A 23690-nucleotide genomic window follows, 5' to 3' on the forward strand; every position below is an offset into this window, starting at 1 on the left:
ACAGTGAATGAAAGCATTTGATTTAAACAGGTTTGGTGTACTGATGTCATGAAACTAATTATTCAAATTCAGAAGTGAAAAATTACTTTTTATTGGGATCATTTCAATTCTGAAAATTATAGGAGTATTTATCTCAAGAAGTTTCTAGCTACAGAAAACATGCAATTAATTTCTTATTAGTGTACTACATCAATCACAGTCTCAGCTCTCATTGCAGGCTCCAGCAACAACTATTTTTCTACAGAAATTTTACAATACATTACTTATTTATTTAAACAAAATATGTCTAAAAATATCCAATGCATCTAGGTACATGACAACAAACTTGCTGTTGAAGAAAAAATCATTTCAGATTTTGTGGGCAAGGAAAAGTTATCTGAGGAAGATTCTGCTGAGAAGATTAATTTTTCTATAAATGAAGACACAAAACAGTGGAATAAAATAGAAACTGATTATCTACACAACTTTCTCCCTCCCAGGTCATTGATTCATTCTGCTCCTAGAATATTTGCCCAGCTGTTCTGGTATAACTTAAAAATAGGGGTTATATACACATCTGATATAAAAGTCAATGTTACCTTTATTTTGCTCAAAGAGTAATAAAATAATGTATAATAAAGATGGACTAAGACAACACATTCATTATTTTCTCTGTTGCCAAAAAAGTCAAAAGCTCTGCTACAGAGTCTGAAAACATGGAGGTAGGCCTGGAGCAGAAGTTAAAAAAGGAACCAATAACCCTTTTGAGTAAGTAACCTGAATTAATGGGCCTACTGATTTAGCTCTAGCATACCTTCTACTCCAAGTGCAGAAATAATGAACATGAACTCTATCCTTCCACCCTAAACCTCATGTTAAAACTGGGTTAAAAAGTTTGAAATTGAAAATTAAGTTAGGAGAAAGTGACTCATTAAAAAGCTAAGAATTATGTTTGGGGTTAATGTCTGAAGTATACCAAAGAGACAGGCTCTTTTCCAGACCTCTTCTCATTTGGATTAAAAGCATACAGAGTGGGATTCCAGTAACATGCTGGGGACCAGCTGCGTGGGAATGGGCGACTGATAGCAACCTAAACCAGAAAGAAATGATTAAAGAAAGGATCTTGACCTGCACTGTACAAATTTATGCCAGTAAATCCCACATGGCTAAGCTAATAAAATCGAGGTCTAATCAAACCACATCCCTTGCATCTTGTCTTTGCTTCTATATGAGCAGGACATGGATACAATACTGAGACTACTCTTAAAAGAGTCCTGTAATTGCATCAGCTGGACCAGTGACTCATAAACTTTCCCCATTTACCTTTAGAACAAGAAAAATAAGCAAGTATAAAAATATCACCATACCACTTCTCAGGATCACTTACCCTCTGTCTTGTACAATAAAAGTTTTCTATGATAACAGTTCTCAATCACCAATGCATCAGTGGTCAAGACAAACACACAGCCTCCCAAGCAGAGAAGTAAAGAATAGAGTATCAATGTGCAGTACTCCTCTCATTCTATGATGCTTAGGAACTACAAACAGAATTGTATGTTGATATACATTCTGTTCTTTCCTTTACCTCCTATGTCTTACAAGTCAAATATAAAGGGGTAAAAACCCCAACAATATTCACCTTCCAGTAGCACCTTTATGTTGTAATTCATAGTATACTTGCAAAAAAACAAAATATTAACATTGCAGCAATAGCTTAAACACTGAAATTCAGATTTTTTTTTAAATACCAATATAAAATTCCGTATTTGTTTGCCTAGCTGAAGAGCTAGATATTAAAAAAGTCATGATCTTTAGGTAAACTGGTTAGATATGAAAAATCAGGAAGATGCAAATATAAAGGTTTTTTTATACAACATGTCTATTTATTAGAGATAATTTAGCAAATTCATATACATGCTGTAGTATCTCAAAGCCCTTTAGTAATGTACTGTGATTAACATGTTCCACGTTTTAATCTAGGTCCACAATGCTAACACAGAAGTCATACGTGTGTCAGATATGATACTCCTGTCCAAAAATCCACACACTTAATAGGTCTGATAGGTCTGATTCAAAAAAAAAAATGGCAGAAAATGACAAAAGAATTAAAAAATGACTAGCAGGAATTTTTTTTTCACTTAAAAAACCCCAACCACAAAAGAGGAAAACACGCACAAACATGCAAATACCAAACACCTGTTTCACAAATGAATTTTGGGTAGATTGGACAATGTTTTTGGGAAAGTACTATGATCTGTTAAGACATCTGAAGATAGCCGCTTGCAAAATGTGATTGTTTAACTTGTACACTGGTCATCATAGAACTTAAATCATGAGGCTATTATGGTTTTGGCCATCTTTAATTTAAAAACAGACAAGTCAAATGCAGTTAAATTTTGTAAAAAGTTAAGAAAATAGGTTCAATCTAACAAGCCACACATCAAGTTTCTCCCTTAAGTCAGAATTAAATCAGAATTATGTATTCTTGAAATAATCCCCAAACAATCTCCAATGAAATATTGAAAAAAACATTGATTGCAGCCATGTTACAATAATCACCTTGAGGAGTACACTGCATATGAACTCAGCTCTGTTATGCATCTCTTATGTGGTCATACAGAAATTGTAGTGAAGCTACAAAGGTAGTTTTAAAATATTAATGTATTTCTTGTGGGTAGAAGACTCAAGATAACTACTATCTCCCCCCCCTTACTGCTGATGGATCAACAATTATTAACTGTGGCTGCTTAATTGTTTGGAAACGACAGTTATTTCAGTTACAAGAATTTCTTAATCATACAGAAGAATAAAGAATACTTTCCTAAATGTTGAAAGTAACCTGATTTTGTTAACACCAGGCTGAGATCAAATGGTGCTACAACACGAAGAGATAGGTGGAAACACTCATGTCTTTTTGGCAACATACAGTCCCTAAAGAATTTTAACAGATGAACTGTCTTTAAATAGTAACACATCTAGATGACAGCCAAGTGTACTTTTACAAAACACATGAAAAAGTTGAAAATTGTACCAGAATCCAAAGACATAAGCTACAAAGACAAAATCAGATGGCCTCATCAGTCAGCCAAATTTCCATTTTTTCCTCCAGCATTTTACTATTGACAGTTTCTTCTCTGCTGAGGGAAAGAAGATTAAAAACAAGAATTACATAGAACGCGTAAGTCTATTCATGTAATAAAACAGCTAATGCAGACTGTTCTAGAGAGCAGTTGCAAGACTTTCAAGAAAGCAAGCTAATGAAAATCTCCTAAAGATAGTATGTACAGGTACCTATGCTTGCAGTTAAACCTGGAGACAACAGTATCCCTCTAAGTTCTGGCTCTGATTCTTTCAGCATGAAAAAATACAACTTGAAAAACATGGCAAAAATAAGTCTTCCATAAAGTATTCCAGTAGCAAAATGACAGAATGCATACTATTCTAAAGATGCACTAGTGGAAAATTTTCAATTTCTTTCCCAATGTGTTCAGCAAAACACTGTAAACTCTTAAAGACTTAACCTATCTTTTACCAGGCTTCAAACAAGAAAAGGACTGTAACGGAAATACTTCCAGAAATTCAAATATGAATTCAAAGATAGTAACTTCGGCCAAGTTACTATCGGTCATGGATTGCATACAGGTAATTTGAGAAACATAAATAAATAAGGATCTACACTACTTTTTGTTGCCTTACTTTAAATATTTTTTTTTAGCTGAATTCGAAGTGCATCTTTAAAAGTCCTTAAAAATTTCTCAGAAATATGGTACTTGATAGTTACATGTTCAGTTTCTGTCTGCTGTACTTAACACTGTTTATCTACAGAAGAATGAAGCACAGAAGTTCTTTGAGGTTTGCATCAGATTATTGTCAAATAACGAAAAAAACTTTTAAATATTTTCTGAATTGACTGTAGGCACAGACTGAGAAATTATTCATAATAACAACTTCTTTAACCTATTTAAAGGAAATTCTGAATAGGGGAGACTTATGACTTTGTGAAGAATTTACTAGCAAACATTATGATATATTATTTATGTAGTGCCACTGATGCACAAAAGAATGCTTACACATAATAACGGGGTCCCTCTCTTGAAAGACAGTTAAAGAACTGACCATGTATTTCTTATCCAAGTAGAACTTCCACTGAAATCGAATGAGTAAGGAATGCAGGATCATGCCATATTGGATTCTTTGTAGAATTAAAAGTAACAGGCTGAAATTGAAACACTCAAAAGAGAGAAAATATATGCAATGTTGCATGATTTTGCGTATCTTTTTGCAAAAGTGGAAGAAGAGAGAAAATATTAAAATAATTGAGGCTTTATTGTGAAACTGATTCCACAAGCATGATTGTCTTTGTTTCACTGCATAGCCGTATCATATTCCTTCCAAAATTTTTTAATCTACCCTTACTGGGCCTTTATATTTCTACTATTTGTATACTCCAAATTATCACTGAGTATTGATGAACATTAAATTCTCACCAGGAGTCTATATTTAAAATTTTCTAAGAATATATTGAAGAAACAATAAATTATTAAAATTTACTGAGTTGAACTTCAATTGAATCTGAATCAGCTAGAAATGAATTCTCTAAAATGGTAATTATGAACTTCTTTGCTTACTTATGAAAATACATCATAACCTTTTATCATAACAATCTCCTTGATTAGAATTATCCATGGCTATCTGGTAAAACATTTTGTTACTTAGTTTCACCAAAGGATGGTTTAAAAATGAATAAAGCACGTATTTCCTAGCAGAACAAGAAATTTTCACAGCCATACATAAACATTATGACACAGCTCTTCTAATGCTTCCACCATGGAGACTGCCATTTTTCACAATACCTTTGGCTTGCTGTTTCTTGCTCTTTCAGCCGTAGGATGGATTCTTCAATTTCCTTTTCTTTCCTTCTTAGCTCACCCACAAGCATCTCTCTGCCACGCTCTAGTCCCTCAATGCGCTCCTTCTGAGACTCAATCACAGTTTCCCTGCAAGTACAAACATCATATATTCCAAAACAAGGGAAGTATTTAATAAAAGAAAAAAATAAAATAAATAGTCAAGAAAGCAAAAATTTTAAAAGTGTTCAGCAAAATTAGTACTTTTTTTACGAATAGAAGCTTAAGAGTTCAATTTATTATTAAAATAATTAGAGGTCACACCACGAAAATATGTGAACAGTACAATAACTAGAGAAATGAATAAAAAACATTACCAAACAAACTCTTAAATGTTTATGTGGACTGAATAATATTCAGTGGAATCTAGCTGAAAACATCATGCATGGTTTCTTATACTTTATATTAAACATATCTCCCTCCTAATCCTTTAGTGCCAAGTGTTTTCTGAAGAGGAAAACAAAATTACTAGCTATCAAAAGAACATGAAATCTTCAAAATCTTCAACTAATGGCGCAGTGAAAGTAATTTTTAAATTTTTATTCTGAGTTTAGTAACTTTACATCCCCCCCCCCCAAAAATACTAAATAAGACTATATGTCTTATGAAATTTATCGAGTAAATGAAACTAAAAAAAAGAAAATCAGAGAACAATGGAGATTAGAGTCTGAATTTTTTAATAGGCCACAAGTTTGACTTTCTTGACAAATTAATCTCAGTTAACTCTCCCAATAATATTTTTTCAAATAAGAGTAAGCAACATCTACAATATTTTCCACTCTAAAGCTTTTGATGCATAAGATACAATTCTTTGTTACCTTGTATACATATCATAGACTTAAAAGTACCTTGACTTTTTTGGCCACGTGTTTGCTTTTGTACCTGAGTCCACCATTCTGAGCAGATATGGTTATTTTTGGCACGTTTGTGAGAACTGAAATCTCTGAAAAAAATGCTATTCGATTTTTTCCTGCATTATAATAATGTATTTGATCAGTCTTAGGAAAAAAGCTACTGTGAACACTGAGATTCACGGCAGTATTAATAAATAGCTCTTATTTTCCAAATCTTAAGAAGTGACAGGCGTAAGGAGTAATAGCCCTTTCTAGGCCCATCACTATTAGATTACTAAGCTTTTTTTTTTTTTTTTCACTCCAGTAACAATGTTCTATTATAAGGCATATTATTTTAAAAAATCATGTAACTGTTCAGCAAAGATTAAATTCACACAGGATACTAGCAAGAGTTCCATTTAAAAATTGTTAAGCAATTTTAAGTAAATTATTAAAATAATTGCTAAGTGCATTTCTGTAAAATGATTTCCTATGATCCCACTAAATCTTTGTGTCTACAAAACTTCATGTACAAAACACACAATTGCACAGTAATTCATGGATTTGTGTACTTAGCTTCCCCACTTACTGAAAATTCAGCATTTATGGATGTTGTAGTAAACCTAATTAAGCTAAATCATTATAGAAAGAAACACACATACTGAAAGCAGCCTTTAGAAAACCAGATGTCTAAAAAGCATAATAAGTTATAATATATTTTGGTCAAGAAAAATACTCTGATCAGACCTCAGTATCTTTAAATTAGATATTAACTACCTCTTCACCACCCTGTAAGTACCTTTCTGTTCCCATGCAGTCCCTACATTAAGGATGTTATCAAGAGATTCCTGAGCTTCCATTTCAGTTAAAATGTGCAACTGGACTATAAATCAACTTTCAAAATGCCAAAATGAATCAAAATCATTTTACATTTCTATCCCATAGTGCGCTTTTTTTAACTTATCCACAAAATCTGACCACCTCTAGAAACTGAGCTTAAATGATAAGCATAACATATTCAACAGTTACCACTTGCCTGGGTTATCCCACACACCTTAGGAGTCATGTTGGTAACAATTTTGTAGCTAAGGTTGCCCTTGCTTTTGTCAGTTTTGTCCAGTAGTAAGCAGGCAGCATTGCACCCTAGCAAAAAAGAGAGGCTCACCACTGAAGATCAGTTTTAACTTCCAGCCAAATTATATGTACCTGCATTCTGCATTCTAAATCTTTAATCCTATGTTTTCCTTAACATAAAACACTTCTGTATTGTTACCAGCGTTACTGTTGTCAGATCCAACAACTTCACGTTATTTTCTGAAGTAAAACTTCTGAAAAATATTGTTTTTTCCTTCAAGAAAACCATGAGTATTAACAATTGTAATGACAAAAATTAAGAAAACCATACAAATCTCTTATTTCAGCCCTCGAAGCCTCAAGCTGACTCAGTCCATATTCTGGGAGTCCAAGGTTAGGTGATCTCACTTCTAAATCCTGAACTCTCATTCCTAAAAACAAAATTTATAAATTTTTGTCATGCTGAATGAAAAAGCATTTAACAAAACAGCAATTTCTACACAGTACAAACACTTACAACCTGTATATAGATGCCGTAAGAAGTATTCACAACAAATTCAAGTGGAGAGACAATCGGTGTCTACAACACAGCTGCTGTGAAATTTCAACTATGGGTAATACAGCATGCTCTGGTAAGTACTGTTAAAAACATGTCTTGAAAGGTTTTTCTTAGAAGATTTTACTTCTAAAGACAGAAGTAAGATGTTTTCTTCAAAGAACAACAATATCAGTGTTATTAAATGGGAACACTTGTCATCACTTTTTCTGATAGCACTTTCTTTACAAAATCACAAGTGTCATTCACCTAGACAAGCAACTAAAGGGCCATTTTTATCAGCACTGCAAATAATTTCCTTATGTTCTTTAGAAGCATACTGAGTCCCTGATGAAGAAGGGAAGTGAGAAATTACTTAAAGAAGAAATATTCAGTCAGGAGTAAAAGCAATGGTTTCTCCAAATCTCTTTCTGCTGCTTCTCTTTCTTCAGTAAGTTTAGAGTGGGGACCAAACTATGCATTATGTTTCAAATACAGCATTAATGCTGCCATCCCTCAGTTCCAAAAATGAAGTCATTTAGATTCAAAGTACAATGATACCAGCAGGTTCACAAAATGATCCAAAAAATTAATTTCCTACATTGCATTTGTGCTGCGTTAACTTCATTTATTTATATATTTAGAATTTTGATCTTGAAGTATTATTTTTAAGGCATTGGTAACTGTCCTATATACATATGTGCGTATTTATAAGTATATGTATTTTGTTTATTTTTGTTAATCCAGATTTATCTCAGCTGGTTGTACTCAATAAAGTTATGAGAGAAACCAGTGAGTGTTTAATGAACATTCATACCTGACCACATCTTTCAGACTGACTTGATACAGTATTTCTAAATCTGTCAAACACAAAGCAGATACAGTAAGGGGGATTTATTATTTGTGGGCTCTTCTTGCCTCTTCATACCCTAGGGACAGCTATGCCTTCCTGAATTTATGCAGGCATTTTATGTTTTGATAATTCCTCTGAATAGTTTCTGATCTGCACTAAAAATATTTCGAGATTCAACCTTATGGTTTCACAGAGGACTTTAAGTGTCCAACAATCTTTAAACACAGGAAGCACATAAACCTAGCAGTCTCATGTTGGGCATCATCATTAATCAAAAGGGCCTGTCTAAAACATGAGAATTGTTCCTGTTTTCATATACCTGAAATACATTTGGTTACATAATTAATGTAACCAAAATAAAGACCAGTGGGAGGCTGATATGGAGAAAAAAACAATATAGCTATGCATCAGGCCATCTGCCCGATTCATAGCTTGTAGAAGTCAAGACAATTGTGCTGACTCAATTTTGAATCAGGGCCATAGAAGTCTTGTTTTTTTTGAACATATTATCTGTACATTGTTTAAGTTAACTGAGTACAACTACTTCTACAAATGTTCATATGAAAATAGGAAGGTTTTAAAGTGTAATTTCCAACTGTACCTACTATAAATAAAGGACTGAGAGTGAGACTGCCTTAAGCAGCAAGACTTGACAGCAAAAAGTATCATTATAAATGGCTGCATTGTGGTATTTTGTTTTTAAAAGTCCACACATGTAATAGATTTTTCAAGTCTGCCGTGTTGTGCACACATGCATCAAGAGACGAGAACAAACCTTGAAATTAAAAAAAAGAAAAACATGTGCAAACAAACTACAGATGTAAAACTTTGTTATAACATGATAACACTGAAGTTTTTCATATACTTTTTATGAGCCTTGAACACATAGAAAAGTTATATTAAAAAAGTCTCATGATTTAACTGTTAGAAAACTTGCCTGATAACTACTTTAGTTTCAGATCTGTCCTTTTACCCCTACCACTGTGGATTCTCAAAATGGCAAACAAGTTATCATGATTACTATAAATAAATACAAGAAAAAGGGGAAAGAACAATCTACCTACCTACAGGTACTATTACTCGCTGCTGAACAGGGAACAGCACGTACTTTCTACTACGACACGCTAACTCATGGCACCTATGTAAACCACTGCTTTTACTAAATGCGAATTATACCTTTCTTTGTGTGCTCCGGCATGCCAGCAGCCTCACTCACTTTTTTGAGCCCAGTGTTAACACGAGATTGAACACAGCTGTATGGATAAGGTCTATGGCCTTGAATCTGGAGCTGCTGTTTAGCTGAAATGAGTTTGCTGCGGAGGCTCTCATTTTGTTTCTCAAGCTCACGAACTCTCTCTTGCAAATCCTCAATCATTTCTTCCATTTCCACAGCCTGGCCGAGCCGCTTGGGGCCGCCACCAACCTGTTCAGACCTTTTTTTATCATTAACAAGCCGTATTAACTTGGTGGCCATTCTGGGGAAAATAATAAAACAAGATGAAAAAGAATGTGAAAAGTCAGCATAAAAAGCACTCTGTTGAAAGGAACATAATCACTGTGAAGACTTCAGCATAGAACCTGAATAATAAATTTCAGGTTTTGATATAACTATTACTGCCTGTGAAGAACTCTTTGAAGATAATTGAAACCACTGTGCAGCAATCTGCTTTATAGCACTGACAAATAACAGTTTCCTAAGGCTTATCATTTAAGGTTAGTAAAGGGAGGACACATATTTACTCCATATGCTGCTTAAATGTAATTTTTAATGCATGACCTTATATAGGATCCTCTGCATGCTGTTAAGCAAGTTACAGATTTGGGATGTGGCAGGGCAAACTACAAAAGCTACAATTCCACAAAATATCCAACTATTGAAAGAACACTAATAATATGCAACATTCCAATGATATACCATTTCTAGATTTTGGGGATTTAAAAATATATTTCAGTTCTCAAGTGGCTAAAATATATAGATGGATGGTGCTCCAGAAAAAGAAACTTAATAGTTCTCATTACCACACTCAATTTTATACTTGGTAAATATTACCTATGTGCTTCAGAGAAGGAATGGTTAGCTGCAGAATATAATTAGATGCAGAGGGTATGGTTTTCATCTATTTTTTAATGAATACAAATTTTGCTTTTGGCATCTCAAGAGTTGTACCTTTGATTTCCTTTAGTTTTGATAAACATTGGTACGCTAGAACAAAAGGCAGAGAGGGCACATGGGGGTGATGTAATATACAAGAACAGAAAACACACCCAGGAGTGAATGGAAAAAACTTGGCATATAAAGAAAGAAAAGGTGGCTTTGATGAGAGAGACAAGTTCAAGACTTTACAAAATTGGTCACACACCTTTAAGACCTGTATCTAGTTTATAGGGAATCTATTTTTGCAGACCCAGAAAGAAGACTGAAAATACAGACACACTTCATTTCTTTAAAGGGTCGTGTTTTATTTTTGTATGCTTGTGGACAGAAGCTTCTACTTAAAAGAACAAAAGTGAAACAAAAAAAATCTATAATAACTTTAGGATGTCACAGAATGTTACTTGCCTGTAAGCAGGTTTTTTGTTCATTGTTTTTTTCAATGTACTCTACTGCAAATTAATTCCAAACTTTTAGTTACAATGGTTTTGGCACAAGGGATGCTGGGAAAGAAATTTAGCTTAAGAGTTAAAATTTTTCTCTGGCAGTCTAGACAAACACTGTGTTTTATATTTTCTGTACCTTAAAATATGAAATCAGGTATTCAATTTGGACATTCTGTGTGATTTTATTTAAGTGGCTGATGAGTGTGTTTGATAAATCATCTAACAGAAACACTGGAAATGGCATTTGCAAAGTTTGCATAAGCAAACAATTCATTTATTCCGCTGTCTTATATTTGTCAGTAGCCTGACAGAAAAGATGGAAGTTATGTCATGCTCGTCAATTTGATAGTGAATACTGAGTCAAAAGGAAAGAATGTTTTGGACTTTTGAGAAGTATGAAATATCTCACCTAGAGAAGCAATATCTTCAGACACCCATTCATGAACTTGTTAGCTTGTTACCAGAAGCTAGCTTAGATGCAGCAGGATTTTATTAGCTTAAGTGCAGCACAATGTGAACACAGAGTCATGGTGTTTTTGGATTAACGAGTCCTTCTGGAGTATAGTAACACCATGAAGAGCTCTGCTGAGTCCAGACTGGTTTGTCAGCACAGCACAAAGTTTAGTAACAATCCTAATGTTGCCTGCATATGTTTGGGCACACTGGATACTATGCTTGCCATGCTACTTGGGATTTCTTCTATGAAGTTATCTATTACCCTTAGTAAAGGAGAGTTGATCACAATTATAAAGATACGTTAGGGTTTAACTAGATAAAAGGTTAGATGCTAGTCAACTTGGACGACAGAGAAGAACAAAAAGAGGGGCAGAATCTCTTCATAGGACATTTTGATTCTAGGATGAAATTCCTGATGACTAATTAGGCTTCTGCTGCCTCTTCTTTAGTTCCCAGAATACCTGTTATATTCGTACTGAGATAGCATTGCTATGAACCCATGGTACCAGCTCTGAAGTGGTGGAGAGCAGTGTGCCTCTCTACATGGAGATCTAATACTGTCCACTGCAAAAAATATCCCATATACCACAGAGACAACCAGAGATCAATAAAAAAATGAATTCCAATGAGTGATTTATGCTACTATTTTAAAAAGTGCTCTGAGAGAAATCAGCATGATTTTGAACCTGTTGATAATGCTTTAAAGAGTGAAAATGTTATTTTAGCTAAAACAAAAACACTAAGCTCCATACCTTTTAATCTTCTCCTCTTGCCTATTTGCATGCTGTTTGAGTAAGATGTTCTCATCGTGTACACGAAGGAATCTGTCTTCCAGCTCCTTTCGACTGATTCGTGATACAGCTTGTCGAGCTTTTACATTCTGTGTAGTTGATTCTACTCAAACAAAGACAACTTTAAATTACCTTCAATATATTCAACAACATGTAATCCAAAGTCTAAATGATTTTGAAATACTGAAAAAAACAAAATTTTCAAGTAGCTTGATATTTTACACTTGTATCAGTCTGTTGATTATCTTTTGCAGACATTGGCGTATTAACATCTCCTTTTGTCTCCTTCTTACAGATGAAAAAATAATAAAAAAAATCATACAGTAAACAGTACATAACTCGACAGCACAAAGGAAAAAGTTGAGCAAATAACAAGGCACTGTCAAACATACTACTTAAAAAATAAATGACCATTACCAACGAGATGCTTTCTAATCAAAGTTAACATACTCTCTTGAAGCTTGACAAGATTAACTCACAATAATGTAAATTTACTTAGATACAAGATTAAGCCCAGTACTTCCATTTTAACAGCAGCTGAGTAACGTATAAGAATGCAATAGTATTTTTGGTTCCCATTTTGTTCAAAGGGCCTGGCTTTGTCCTCAGTTCAGCAAAACAAGTCCTCCTTTCTTCTGGAAGGATGAATTTTATACCTCAATGAGTTTTCCAGTTTTTACCAAATCACAGCAGCTCCTCTCTTATAACAAGCAACATGAACATAGAGTGGGCCATAGTACCTTTCAGAATTTAACCCAGGTTTTGAATGGTATTTGAACTTAATTTTATGAGTGGGAACGTCAGAAACGATTTTAGAAAGAAACTAAAGAAGCCACTGATCAAAGCCTGCAATTGTAATAAACAGCAGCTGGTACAAACCTTGTAATCCTTCAATTCCAGCTGGAGTTAGACCTACATCTCTCACAGGCAGGTCCCCTACCGTTTCATCAGCTGGAACTGACATGGCTTATCTATGGATAACAAAATTCAGATTAAATTCTTTTCCATCTGTAACTTAGACTGCAAGACTAGAATGAACTACAACACATCACATAAAATAAAGGAAATAGTAATGACAGATTCATGGAAATGACAGACTCATACATTACTATAAATGTTCCCATCTCAATTGTGTCACTCAGAAGAGAATCTAAACTTTCAAGTTTGAAGTTATGCCAGTTTTAATCCATGCACAAAATATGGCTTCTGTTACATGAGTAATACCATTTTCCAGATCTTGAATCGGCCTCTTTGAAACAGAGGTGCTGGAGGTTACAAAGTCATTTCAGTGCTGCCTACTATCCTTTTAGTCTTTCAATCACTGTCATAAGAGAAACTATTTTCTAGGAGACTGTCCTATGAAAGATTCTCATAAATCTCAATGCATTTCTTTCTTGAGGCAACAGAAAGCGTAGCTACATGACAAAGTGAGATTAGGAAAGTATTAATGTGAAAAAGTACTACATTTGTTTCAGTGTAATGTAATATGAAGATACTTGTTAACAACTAATATTTCTTTCTTCTCTTCCAGTGCAGAAAATTAGTTGCCTGGCACAGAGTCAAGTAAGGCTGAAATAGCATGAAAAGAGAGAATAAAGTCCTTTGGACAGTCTTTCCTTTCAGTCCTCCATCACTTTTTAGGTGATACGGATCCTTAGTGAATTCAAAAACATCTAGGAAGCACTGGGAAATTAACGGCGATGTTACTAAAGACCTGCGTTGGATGACAGAAGTGACACATGCATAGACATTGCATGAAGTATCTGTTAATTCTATTTTAACCAAAACTTCTGCTAAAGATGCGCCTTTCTTCTACCAGTAAAGTCATGACTGTTGAAATGCCTAAACTGACCTCCACTTGCATATTAGGAATAAGGTTGCAGTTTCAATGTTAGTCGTAAAAAGAGAATAACAGCTCACGACGTTGAGGTCAACGGCATGCAGCCACTGTAAAAAGTGGCACAATTCTAATCACAGACACATCAGCCAGAATCCAGATTGTCACTGTCCTCTGCTCTTTTCGTGTTACTCACACAATCCCTCAAAAATTTTTTTTTTCTATTTGTTAAATTAGCGCTGTCTACAGTCATTGACTTCATTCAGGTCCAGGTTCATTACTGAGGTCAGTAGTATGTATCACTGTATCAATATCACTCTAGCAACTGAGACTGTAGTAACCCAGAAATCTTTACCTCTCAATGACCCACCCCAGTTTGGTTCATGATGGTGGCAAGGAGGAGATGCTACCATTACACGTCTTTCTACAATGTGGTTGTTTTAGTCTTCACAAATCAAAAATGACAGAAGTCTGGGGGCTTTTTCTGGCAAATTTCAGAGAGGTCAAGAGCTAAACAAATATTTTATCAGCGTGACTCCACAATGTTTTTGATCTATCAAAACCAAGCTTCAAAAACTCTAGCGGAACAACAGCACAGGCAGACATTCCTGGTTTTCACTATTCGCCAGGTACTGAGGAAGCATTGCTATGAATGTTATTTTCAGTGTGAGAAAAAGCTCATTCATTAGAAAACACAGACAAAACAGGTGCTTGCTCCTGAAGTAAACAAACATAAAACCACTTGTTAATAGTAATTCATTACTAGCTGCAATAAAACTACAGAACTACTTAAGATGTAAGCAAACAAATATAGCAGAGCTGTACATGAAAGCCAGTTTCTACTGGCGACATGACTTGCAGACAAGCTGCTTTAAATCTAAGGTCCCGAAAACTTAGAAAGGTGAAATTTGCAAAAATAAAAGGAAGAATTACTTGTTTCATTTTTATTACTAAGAGACTGAAATTGAGGATTCATCTTTCTTTTCTGCCATGGGCCAGGAGAAGAAAAATCCAAATTAACTTTTTTTTATGAAAAAGCTTGGGTTTAGATAGAAATAGTAAAACTTGCCTCCTGGTTTTGGGGAGGTAAAATATAATTACAAGATTCAGAATTTGGCTTGGCAATTTATTTGCCTTATTAGTAACCTAAAAACTACCTATGTCCTTGATAATCATGAACACTCACCATTTATGCTTCTCCAAGAAGGGACACTTTAAAAGGCAAATCATGTGTTAACATCTGTTACAGTTACTTACTGAATGCTATCTCAATGTCAATCACCCACACTTAAAATTACTTTCCTTCCAACCAAAGTCCCAGCATCATTTCTAAAAGCATGAGATTTCTCACACAGCTCCATTTCCAAAGCTATTTAATCTGACAAAATTATTCATCAAGACTGCTATAAAAGTGATGGTATGCGAGAGTCCAGCACTTCTTATAATAAAGCACAATAAGGAGATGAATTTATATTTGCATCTGTACAGATCCACATGCCATGATGAACCTCGACAACTTAAACCCATTTTTATTTCCAAGAAAGGTTACCCCACAGTCAATCAGCCTTTCCTATTCTTAAAAAATAAGAGAACTTCACATAAAAAGAGAGGAGAATTCTCCATATTTTTGGGATTAGCCCACAAAAAATTCAAGTTTAGTATAAGCAAGAATTTTAGATATAGCTACTGAACTTAAAGAAACCGTAATGTCTTTTATACACTGCGCTACCTACAAAACTGATGCTTTCACCACTTGTATCTCACAAGTAACTACAAAAACTTGCATACAGATTTGCAGGGTTATACAAGAACAGCCAGTAATGAGCGTGAATACTTAAGTATCAAAGTGCATACTTGAGGCCCAAATTTTTATACAGCTCACAGAAGAGTACTGTTCTCCCAAGATCATTCAAATGTAGCAAAACTGAGGAGGGATTATGTACATTTCTGGATGTTCTCAGGCAGAGGTGCTAGAAGGCTCAGTTTCCAGTGAAAACTGAAAAATTTGAACACATCAATTGTTTCAAGGTGGATTTAGAATTTCATGAGTCTTGGCCATGACCAAGATGATGCTTTTCTTATAAAATTCAACTCCATTTCTCTGATGAAGGGTAAAAGGAAAAAAAAAAAGGAAAAAAAATATATGGAAAGAAAAAAAAAAAAAAAGGCTGGGGGGTGGGAAGACAGACCACCCATCTATCTCAGCCTACCACAAAGCATATACCATACCACTTCCAGCATATACCTTTCCTCTACTGACACCTTATATGTCTGTACTCTGCCGGGCTTGTCATCTAAAATAATCTCACTTATTACTTGCTAGGAGTATGCACACAAACCATCTTCCAAACATTACCTGTTGCAGTGTTGTGAGTTTTAGGAGGTGGAAAGGAAAAAAAAAAGCCAAACAAGAGAAGAGACGGAAGATAAAGGAAACAAGATCATAACACCCTGCTGCAGTTTGAGGGAAGCAACATCTCCCCCACTACTGCAACGCATAAAAAATTGAAAACGACCGTGCCTCGCCTTCAAGAAACTACACGCGCTTCCCAAATTCTTCTTCTAGTCCTTTCGTTGTGGCAATGACCGGAGGGCTCAGGAGGGCGGGGATACGCAACGTCTCAACAGAGGACCGCCTTCACTGCCCGGGTTTTCCCGCCCTCCAGCACAGGACACAACCCCCGCTTGCGCCCAGCGGCCTTTTTATGTACAGAGGCCGAACCGAGAGGCCTGTAAGGCTGCTTTCTCGGAGAATGGTGAGGCAACCTGCCCCTTCCCAAGGGAACTGAGCTGCGAGAGAGGGAGCCTCACAGATGTCAAACTCCCGCCTCAGGAGCGCAGCCCCTGGCCGGGCCCCCCTGCAGCGCAGGGCAGGCCCGCCACCGCCAGTCCCCTCTCCTCAGGGACACCCGCGCTTCTAGACATGGCTCCCCATCCCCCTGAGCGGCTCCAGCACCGCCATCCTTCCCCCGCCGTGCCCCTGCGGAGGACAAGGTATCTCGTACTCACAGCTCCCCGTCAGACCCACGCCTCTTCTCAGCGTTCTGTTACCAGCAGCCGCTGTTGCCAACCGGGTCTTTCCGCTTCCCGCCCCGCTCTGCGGCGCTGCCTGCTGGGAGCTGTAGTTCGGGGGCACCGCACAGCCGCCGTGCTGCGGCCGCGGTGCTCCTGACGCGCTTGCCGCGGGCCGTAGCTGGGCCGGTGGTGGCGGGCGCTGCTGGGAGTAACCGCGGGAGGAAGGCTGAGGCGGCAGCATGAAGAGGAGAGCAGGGGAGCGGGAGAAAAAACTGAAGGTACCTTCCCTTTTTTTCCTGCTCCCGCTCAGCTCGGAGGAGCGTGCCCGTGCCGAGCCCTCGTTACCGCGCTGCTGCAAGGCTCATGGGGCTGCCGGGGCCTCCCGTGCTGGAGCGCCAGGAGACCCGTGTGGGGGCCTCGAAGCTGCCGTCAAGTTAACTGTGGAAGGGAAGTGACCCCAGCACCGGACTCCCTGCCGCGGCTTAGCTGCGGGCGGGGGGCCGCGGCGTGCCTGCGAGGCGAGTCCTGAGGCGTCCCCGCGGGGGCCTGGCAGGGGGGAGAGCAGCGGCTCCCGGGCCCGGCCCCGGTTGACAGCTCGTCCCTCGTTCGCCGTTCCAGTCACCGTGGTGAAGTGGTCCGTGTGTGCCCAGTGTCCCAGAACAGGGGCTGCGGACCGGTGCTCGAGGGCCGGGGAGCTCTGTCCAGGCTGAGGTCTGCTTGCTGGCCGAGCTGAGGGGCTGCAAATAATTTGCAAACCTTATATTCCCCGGTCCCGTGAAAGAGGGGAGCCTAGTGTAGCTTTAACAGTACTACTCATAAAGTTTTTTACTGCCTGGGGAAGATGCTTCGATGTAAATGCAAGTTCTATGGCGTTACAAGAAAAAGTATTAGACAAGTAAATGTATGTTTTTTGTGAAGACATTGTTATATGATGCATTATGTAACTGTGCTTTTATTTCCAAATTTAGAAGTACTCTACACCAAGCCTGACCTAAATAAACACTTTTAAATGTTTCAGCACCCTAGCTTTATAGTGTTTTCTTCTTGATGATGCGTTTAAATGCAGTGGTGTTAACTGCTTACACTAAAGATGGAATTACACTGCTGGGTGTTTTGTTGTTGCAGGTGTCTCTGCATTGTACAATATTTGACAGCAGCTCTGGATGATTGTTGTGCTTCTGCTCGTGGTGTTTACAAAATAGTAGTACAGAGAAGCAGAAATTACTTGTTTGAAAGCAGAACACTGATGTTAATGGCAGGAAGGATAATTCCCATTATAAATTTAGAAAAAGGTCTCCTAAAATGGTAATCTGATGCACCCGTGTTTGCATACCGAGCACACAGTGTTTGGTACTGGTATTAATTTACTATTTAACATTAGAAGTTATTTCACTATAGGGCCTTTTGCTGAAGGACAGTACCTATAAGTGTTTCATTTGTGTTCTGCTCTTCTTTATATGTGAAAACACATACAGATGTAAGCTGTCCAATACAATGGAATTATGTTGCAGTAAGAAAAACAGCCCATACCTTTTTTAACCTGTATGTCTGTTATTCCTCCAAAGGCTTTTGTCTTTGCCGTAGATCTCAAACACATTTGGGAATCATATGCATCAGGATATAATTACCATTGGTAATCTAATTGTTCAGAGATATGCGCGAACTATGCTGACAAAGGCTGTAGGGGAGCACAGCACTTGAAGAGGCATTGGATGATCAATGCCTAAGAAAAATTCAAGGGCTCTAGAGTGGTAGAGTACTGCCTTAGACATATCTGTTGTAGGTGCAGAAATAGAAGGATGGAAATTAAGAAGAGGTCCTTACAGAATTTAAAGGTATGAATACTTATAGGGTGTCTTAGGAGGATGTTGTAAGTTGGGTACTACATGGGAGAAGCTTTGAGTGGATTGGAAATGAAGCAAAAGGAGTCTGTAGAACACCTTAGAATAAAGGATGCCAAAGAAAGAAAGCTTTGAAGATGAGAATGAGAAGATAAGGGGTTATACAGGAAGAAATGTGTGCTTTATTTTCATGGATGCATCTTCGTACTCGTATTACTTTATACAACTTAATTAGAAGGGTAATCTTTGGGCTCCTTGCACTCTACCAAGTCACCCTTCAGTCTCTAGGTTTAACCAGTTTGCTTATGTTGCCCACCTAAGAAAAGCTGAAGGCAAAGAAAGTGTGTATTTATTGTAGTAGTTCTGCCAAGACTTCCACTTTGGTCCTGATCAAAATATTTCATAGCAAACCAACTATTAGTGAAGTTAACTTGACCTCTTCTGGAGAACAAGATTTATGAGGCCTACTAATGAGAGGGAAATGGTTGGATAGAGAAGCTGGTTTGGATTATGTATCTCCTGGCAATGTCTTGTCTTCTGGAGAATTAAATCCTGAATTAAAGTCCTTGTTTTGCTCTAACTATACAGTTAAATGCTGTCTGTCAGAAGCCCGGTGATTGGCTTTTGCTTTGTAACTATGCAGTATGTTTCTTATATGTGATAAGCTGTTCTCCGTCTCCCAAATTTTCATGTTTACAGCAAGTTTTGATTTATGCTGTTACAAAAGAACATTTCTGTTCCAAGTACATGTGGTAGAAATTCTTTATAGTGCATTGTTGTCATACAGTAATTTCCACTTTGCACATCCCTCAACTGGATTAGGTAAGGTCGACTCTCTAGCAGAAATTAAATTCTTTATGCTAGTATTTGGTGTTCCAAGCCCAAGAGGAGGAGGATGCAAATTCATTCCTGGGAGGAGGGTCTGACAAAACTTGGGAAACAGTAACCAGAAATTAATTACTCAGCTGTCTGAAACACTCTGTTGGGGATGCTGCTGTCTTGTGGAATGTTTCTCTGAGTTTGAAGTGGACAGCAAAATAGGATTATTCTGAAGTTTGTAAAGACCTCTGTAGAAATGTTGCATGCCATCAACTTCGCTAGTCTTCCCCATAGCAAATATTACTTCTGTGCGTGCAACCAGAGCTGTCAGAGTAAATGTTGCTCATTAGCTGGAAAGGCATTTTAATGAAACTGTCCACTGGGGGTGTGTTTCATTTGTGTGCATTCCTTTTAACTAGTGTTCAGTTTTAATTAGTAGAGTTTGTATTTATTTTGACTTTTTTCTTTAGACTGTTGGTCAGAGTTTTGGTCACCTTGCAGTAAACTTCTTTTTTGGGTGAAGAAAAGGTACCACATAAACTAAAACCAAACATAAAGCCCTTATTTAATTGTTTGTTTATAATCTCACTTTGAACTTGGGAAGAAAGCTTTTTTGCTTTTAGAATTTTATTATCTTGATTAATATTCACAGGTTAGTTAAAAAGGTTAATCTTTAATGTATGACTGTTCTCAAGACTTAGGTAAAGTGAGTTTGTTTAAAGTAAGTTTCAGTGTGGCAGATGCCAAGTTTTAGCAAGTACCTTTATATGCTTCTACTTGCCACTGGTTGCATATTAAGACCCTGTGTCATTACCATGTCAAAGACAAGATGCTCAGCTGGTCTGCAGTATTACTTTATTTTACTTTAAAAGGATTACATTGACGGGTCTTTGGAATAGACTACTAAACCCAGTTCACAATTACCTTGTGTAGCTGTTTATGCTAATTCACATTGCTGTGCAGCCAGAACTGACTACAGAGACTGTATTTCACAGACATTACTGTTAGGTTTGTACAGCTCCTAGCACAGCTGGGACCCCAATCCAATAAAGTTATTGCTACACAAATAATAAATGTGTCAATATGCACATATCTGAATATTCACAAGGGCTTTTACAAACATATTCATGTGCAATTTCACATTTGTGAGACATGTTAGACAAAGTGGCAAGGAAATATAAAGCTTTAAATAACACAAAGCCTTGCATGTATTTTATTTACAAGGAGAAAAAGGGAATATACAGTGTTCTGGCTGAGACTACAATGAAAGTCTTATTTCCCGCATCATTCTCATTTTTGCTGGCTGGAAAATAATATATGTTTATAGGATAAAACAGGTTGCCTCAACGTATTAATACTGAGAGAAAAATAGGCAAGTATTCTGAGAGCAGGGGAATGATTTTAGAATTAATGCTGAAAAATGTCACCCATACTGTGTGATGAAGTATATAAACTTTAACAGTCTTATCATAGTTTGCTCAAATGTTACGTTAATTTCTTCTTCGTGTTATTGTTCAGCCTCTTAAAAAATAAAAACATACAAAATTTTCTAATAGAATAGATTATTGTAGAAGTTGTATATAGGAAAATTAAAGTTAATGAAACAGCTTAGATGCAGTTAAATAAGCTTCTTGTCATGCTGTATTTCTGCTTACGTAAATGGTGTGCAGGTTTTAGCAGACTCAGCAGCCAGTATGCCTGTAGCAATCTTTGTGGTAATCACATTATTGGCCCTTACCATTATTAATGAGACAATAATTAAGAAATAGTGTTGATAGTCACATAACACATGATTTGTATATTGGAAACGGTCAGGTAGAACCTTGCATATGCAGAATAAAATACAAGAAAGAATGCGTGGCAAATATTCCTTTTAAATTTATCACATTCCTGCTGTTTAAATTGCCTCAGCTGCTAATGCTGGAACCATTACAGTAATGGACTCAGCAAATGAAGGAGAACCAAGACATACACACTTTATTACTGGAGAGGTAATTTTCTCTTCAGCTGTAATAGCAGCAGTGCCTAATATTGATCAGACCATCAAGATACTAATCCTCTGTAAAATTACTTATTATAACTGAAAATGTGTTAATCCAAATCAGTCTATGTCCTGACTTTCTACTTACTGTTGAATACAGACTATTAGATGGTTTAGTTTTTGTGATTTAAAGCCCTTGTGTTCATAATAGTAGGAGCTTCCTCTGAAAGAATGTGTGTTTAGTCTTAGCTATGGCCCAGGGTTGTCTTTTTGTTTTAACTAGAACATCACCCACTTAATTAAGAAGTGCATGTCTGTCTTGCTGCTCTGAATTATATTGGTACTTTAGGCTCTGCAGATTTATTAAACATGTTGTTTTACATTCACTCTGTTTTTTTTTTTTACTATAAATAAGAACAGATATATACTTCACATATTTGAATCTTCTGAGATCTCCCAGCTAAGGATGCAAGGAGCATGGATACTGAAAACACTAAGTCATGTTTTGCTGACTGTGGCTTGTGAGGCTGTTGTGTATGAGAGTAATGTAAGCAAGTTCAAATGCTAGGGGTCTAAATGTTTTTGGTGAAGCACTACATGAGACAGTACTATGGGAGCTGTGCATATTCCATATCTGAATATGCACTCTTGGGAAGGCTCCTCCTATTTAATTTATTTTTTTATTTTTTATTTTTTTTGGTGTTTCACCTCCACTTTGCTCATGTATTTTTTCATAGTCTTGTATGTTAAGATTGTAAGTTCATGTCTATTACTTGTAACCTCTAGCCAGCTAAAATTTCGGTTTGGTTGCATGCCGCAAGTATAATAGCTGTTATGGGTGCACAATACCTTGTAGGGCATGGCTACATGAAATGAGTCCATTAACCCTGACCTTTCATTAGGCTTACCAATATGGGTTTCTATCATATGATAGTAATTGGTATTTTGCCAGCTTAGGGAAAGTGTCCTGAAAGTGGGACAAGATGCAGAACTGGTTGCTTATTATGAAAACTCTGATAGTGTTCCATGCATTTTAGGAAGCCTTTTTTGTTGTTGTAGTGTCAATTAGATTTTATGCTGGCAAAATGACAGCATATTTATTTACCTAAGTACCCTTCTACTTCCTTTTTAAATTGTTATTTAACTGATTCAACTTACATCATTTAGAGAGATTTCACATTTCCTAAAAGGCACTGAAGTACAGGGATTTTGATTCCTTGTCTGCCTCAGAACACCAAATTCCCACCTCCCTGCCTGTTTCTAATAAAAAGTAGGAGCTTGCTTAACTCCAGTTCCCCTACTGAACAGCCTCTTTACTATACTTTTCAAGACAGCAGACTAGAAATGAGTACAGCAAAGCATCTTGTGTGATGTGATGATGTGGAGAAGTTCACTTACTCAGCTGAAAGCTACACTGACAAATGTTAAGATGAACTTTCAAGTCTTCTCTCAGTAAGTTTTCAACTAGACTGTTCTTAAACTTGAGTATGTTCTCAAACAGCACCGAGACAAAGAAAATAATCAATTACTAATTTAGTGTCACACATGTGGTGTCAAACATGTGATGAGAGTGGTTTGCATTCTTTTTCGAATATTTCTATAACTTGTGGCATTCAGGAAGATTAAATTTACCCCAAAAGAAAGTATGTTCTGGAAACTGTTTCTGTTTTCTGTAGAAAATAAAAACTGCACATGGATTGAATTTTTGGTTTTGATTGAACATCTTTCGTAAGAAAAATCTTTTGGAAGTTGTTAGCAGGTAGTTCTATTTCAGAAAGTGAGGTAGTCTCAGATGTAGGTCACCCAAACCCTGTTTTCTTCTGAGTGTGAACTTAGTTTATAATCTGAGAAGTTTCAGGTGGAAATTGGCATTTTTTAAAATGAAGCTATAGTGAAATGTCCTGCTGGAGGTGCAGTACTGGGCCTGCTTTCAGGGCTATTTATAGATTTAAAAGACACTGAATAATTGCTATGCTTTTCCCTTCTACAACAGGTAGGATTCAGTTTCATCTGATCCAAGGATAGTAAAAAGTAGGCAGGCCAGATAGTGAATGCCTAAAGCTTGTTTCTGTTCCAAGTGCAACTGGTGATCAAACTTACACAGCCTTTACCTGAAGCAGGATTGGGCTCTCATGCATTTAATAATTCATCCATTTATTAAATTATTTAAT

General features: G+C 36.7%; 2 protein-coding genes across 7 annotated transcripts in view; one reads left to right on the forward strand and one right to left on the reverse strand.

The window, feature by feature from the left end:
• The window catches only part of RPGRIP1L (RPGRIP1 like), a 75525-nt gene extending 58883 nt beyond the window's left edge, over positions 1-16642 (reverse strand). The window contains exons 1-6 of the mRNA XM_062609133.1: positions 16505-16642; positions 12906-12997; positions 11988-12129; positions 9358-9656; positions 7125-7224; positions 4833-4976 (exon numbers count right to left, since the gene is read on the reverse strand). Of these exons, the coding sequence (XP_062465117.1) occupies positions 4833-4976; positions 7125-7224; positions 9358-9656; positions 11988-12129; positions 12906-12990 (770 nt within the window). The 5' untranslated portion in view covers positions 12991-12997; positions 16505-16642. The remainder of the gene's footprint in view (positions 1-4832; positions 4977-7124; positions 7225-9357; positions 9657-11987; positions 12130-12905; positions 12998-16504) is intronic.
• Positions 16643-16985: 343 nt separating this feature from the next.
• The window catches only part of FTO (FTO alpha-ketoglutarate dependent dioxygenase), a 243306-nt gene continuing 236601 nt past the window's right edge, over positions 16986-23690 (forward strand). For all 6 annotated transcript variants that reach the window (XM_062609124.1, XM_062609128.1, XM_062609127.1 and 3 more), the window contains exon 1: positions 16986-17156. In XM_062609124.1, the coding sequence (XP_062465108.1) occupies positions 17118-17156 (39 nt within the window). In that variant the 5' untranslated portion in view covers positions 16986-17117. The remainder of the gene's footprint in view (positions 17157-23690) is intronic.

The sequence above is a fragment of the Pezoporus occidentalis genome, unplaced genomic scaffold, assembly GCF_034315485.1.
Source record: "Pezoporus occidentalis ecotype Australia unplaced genomic scaffold, CSIRO_AGI_Poc_V1 ctg135, whole genome shotgun sequence".
Lineage (NCBI taxonomy): Eukaryota > Metazoa > Chordata > Aves > Psittaciformes > Psittacidae > Pezoporus > Pezoporus occidentalis.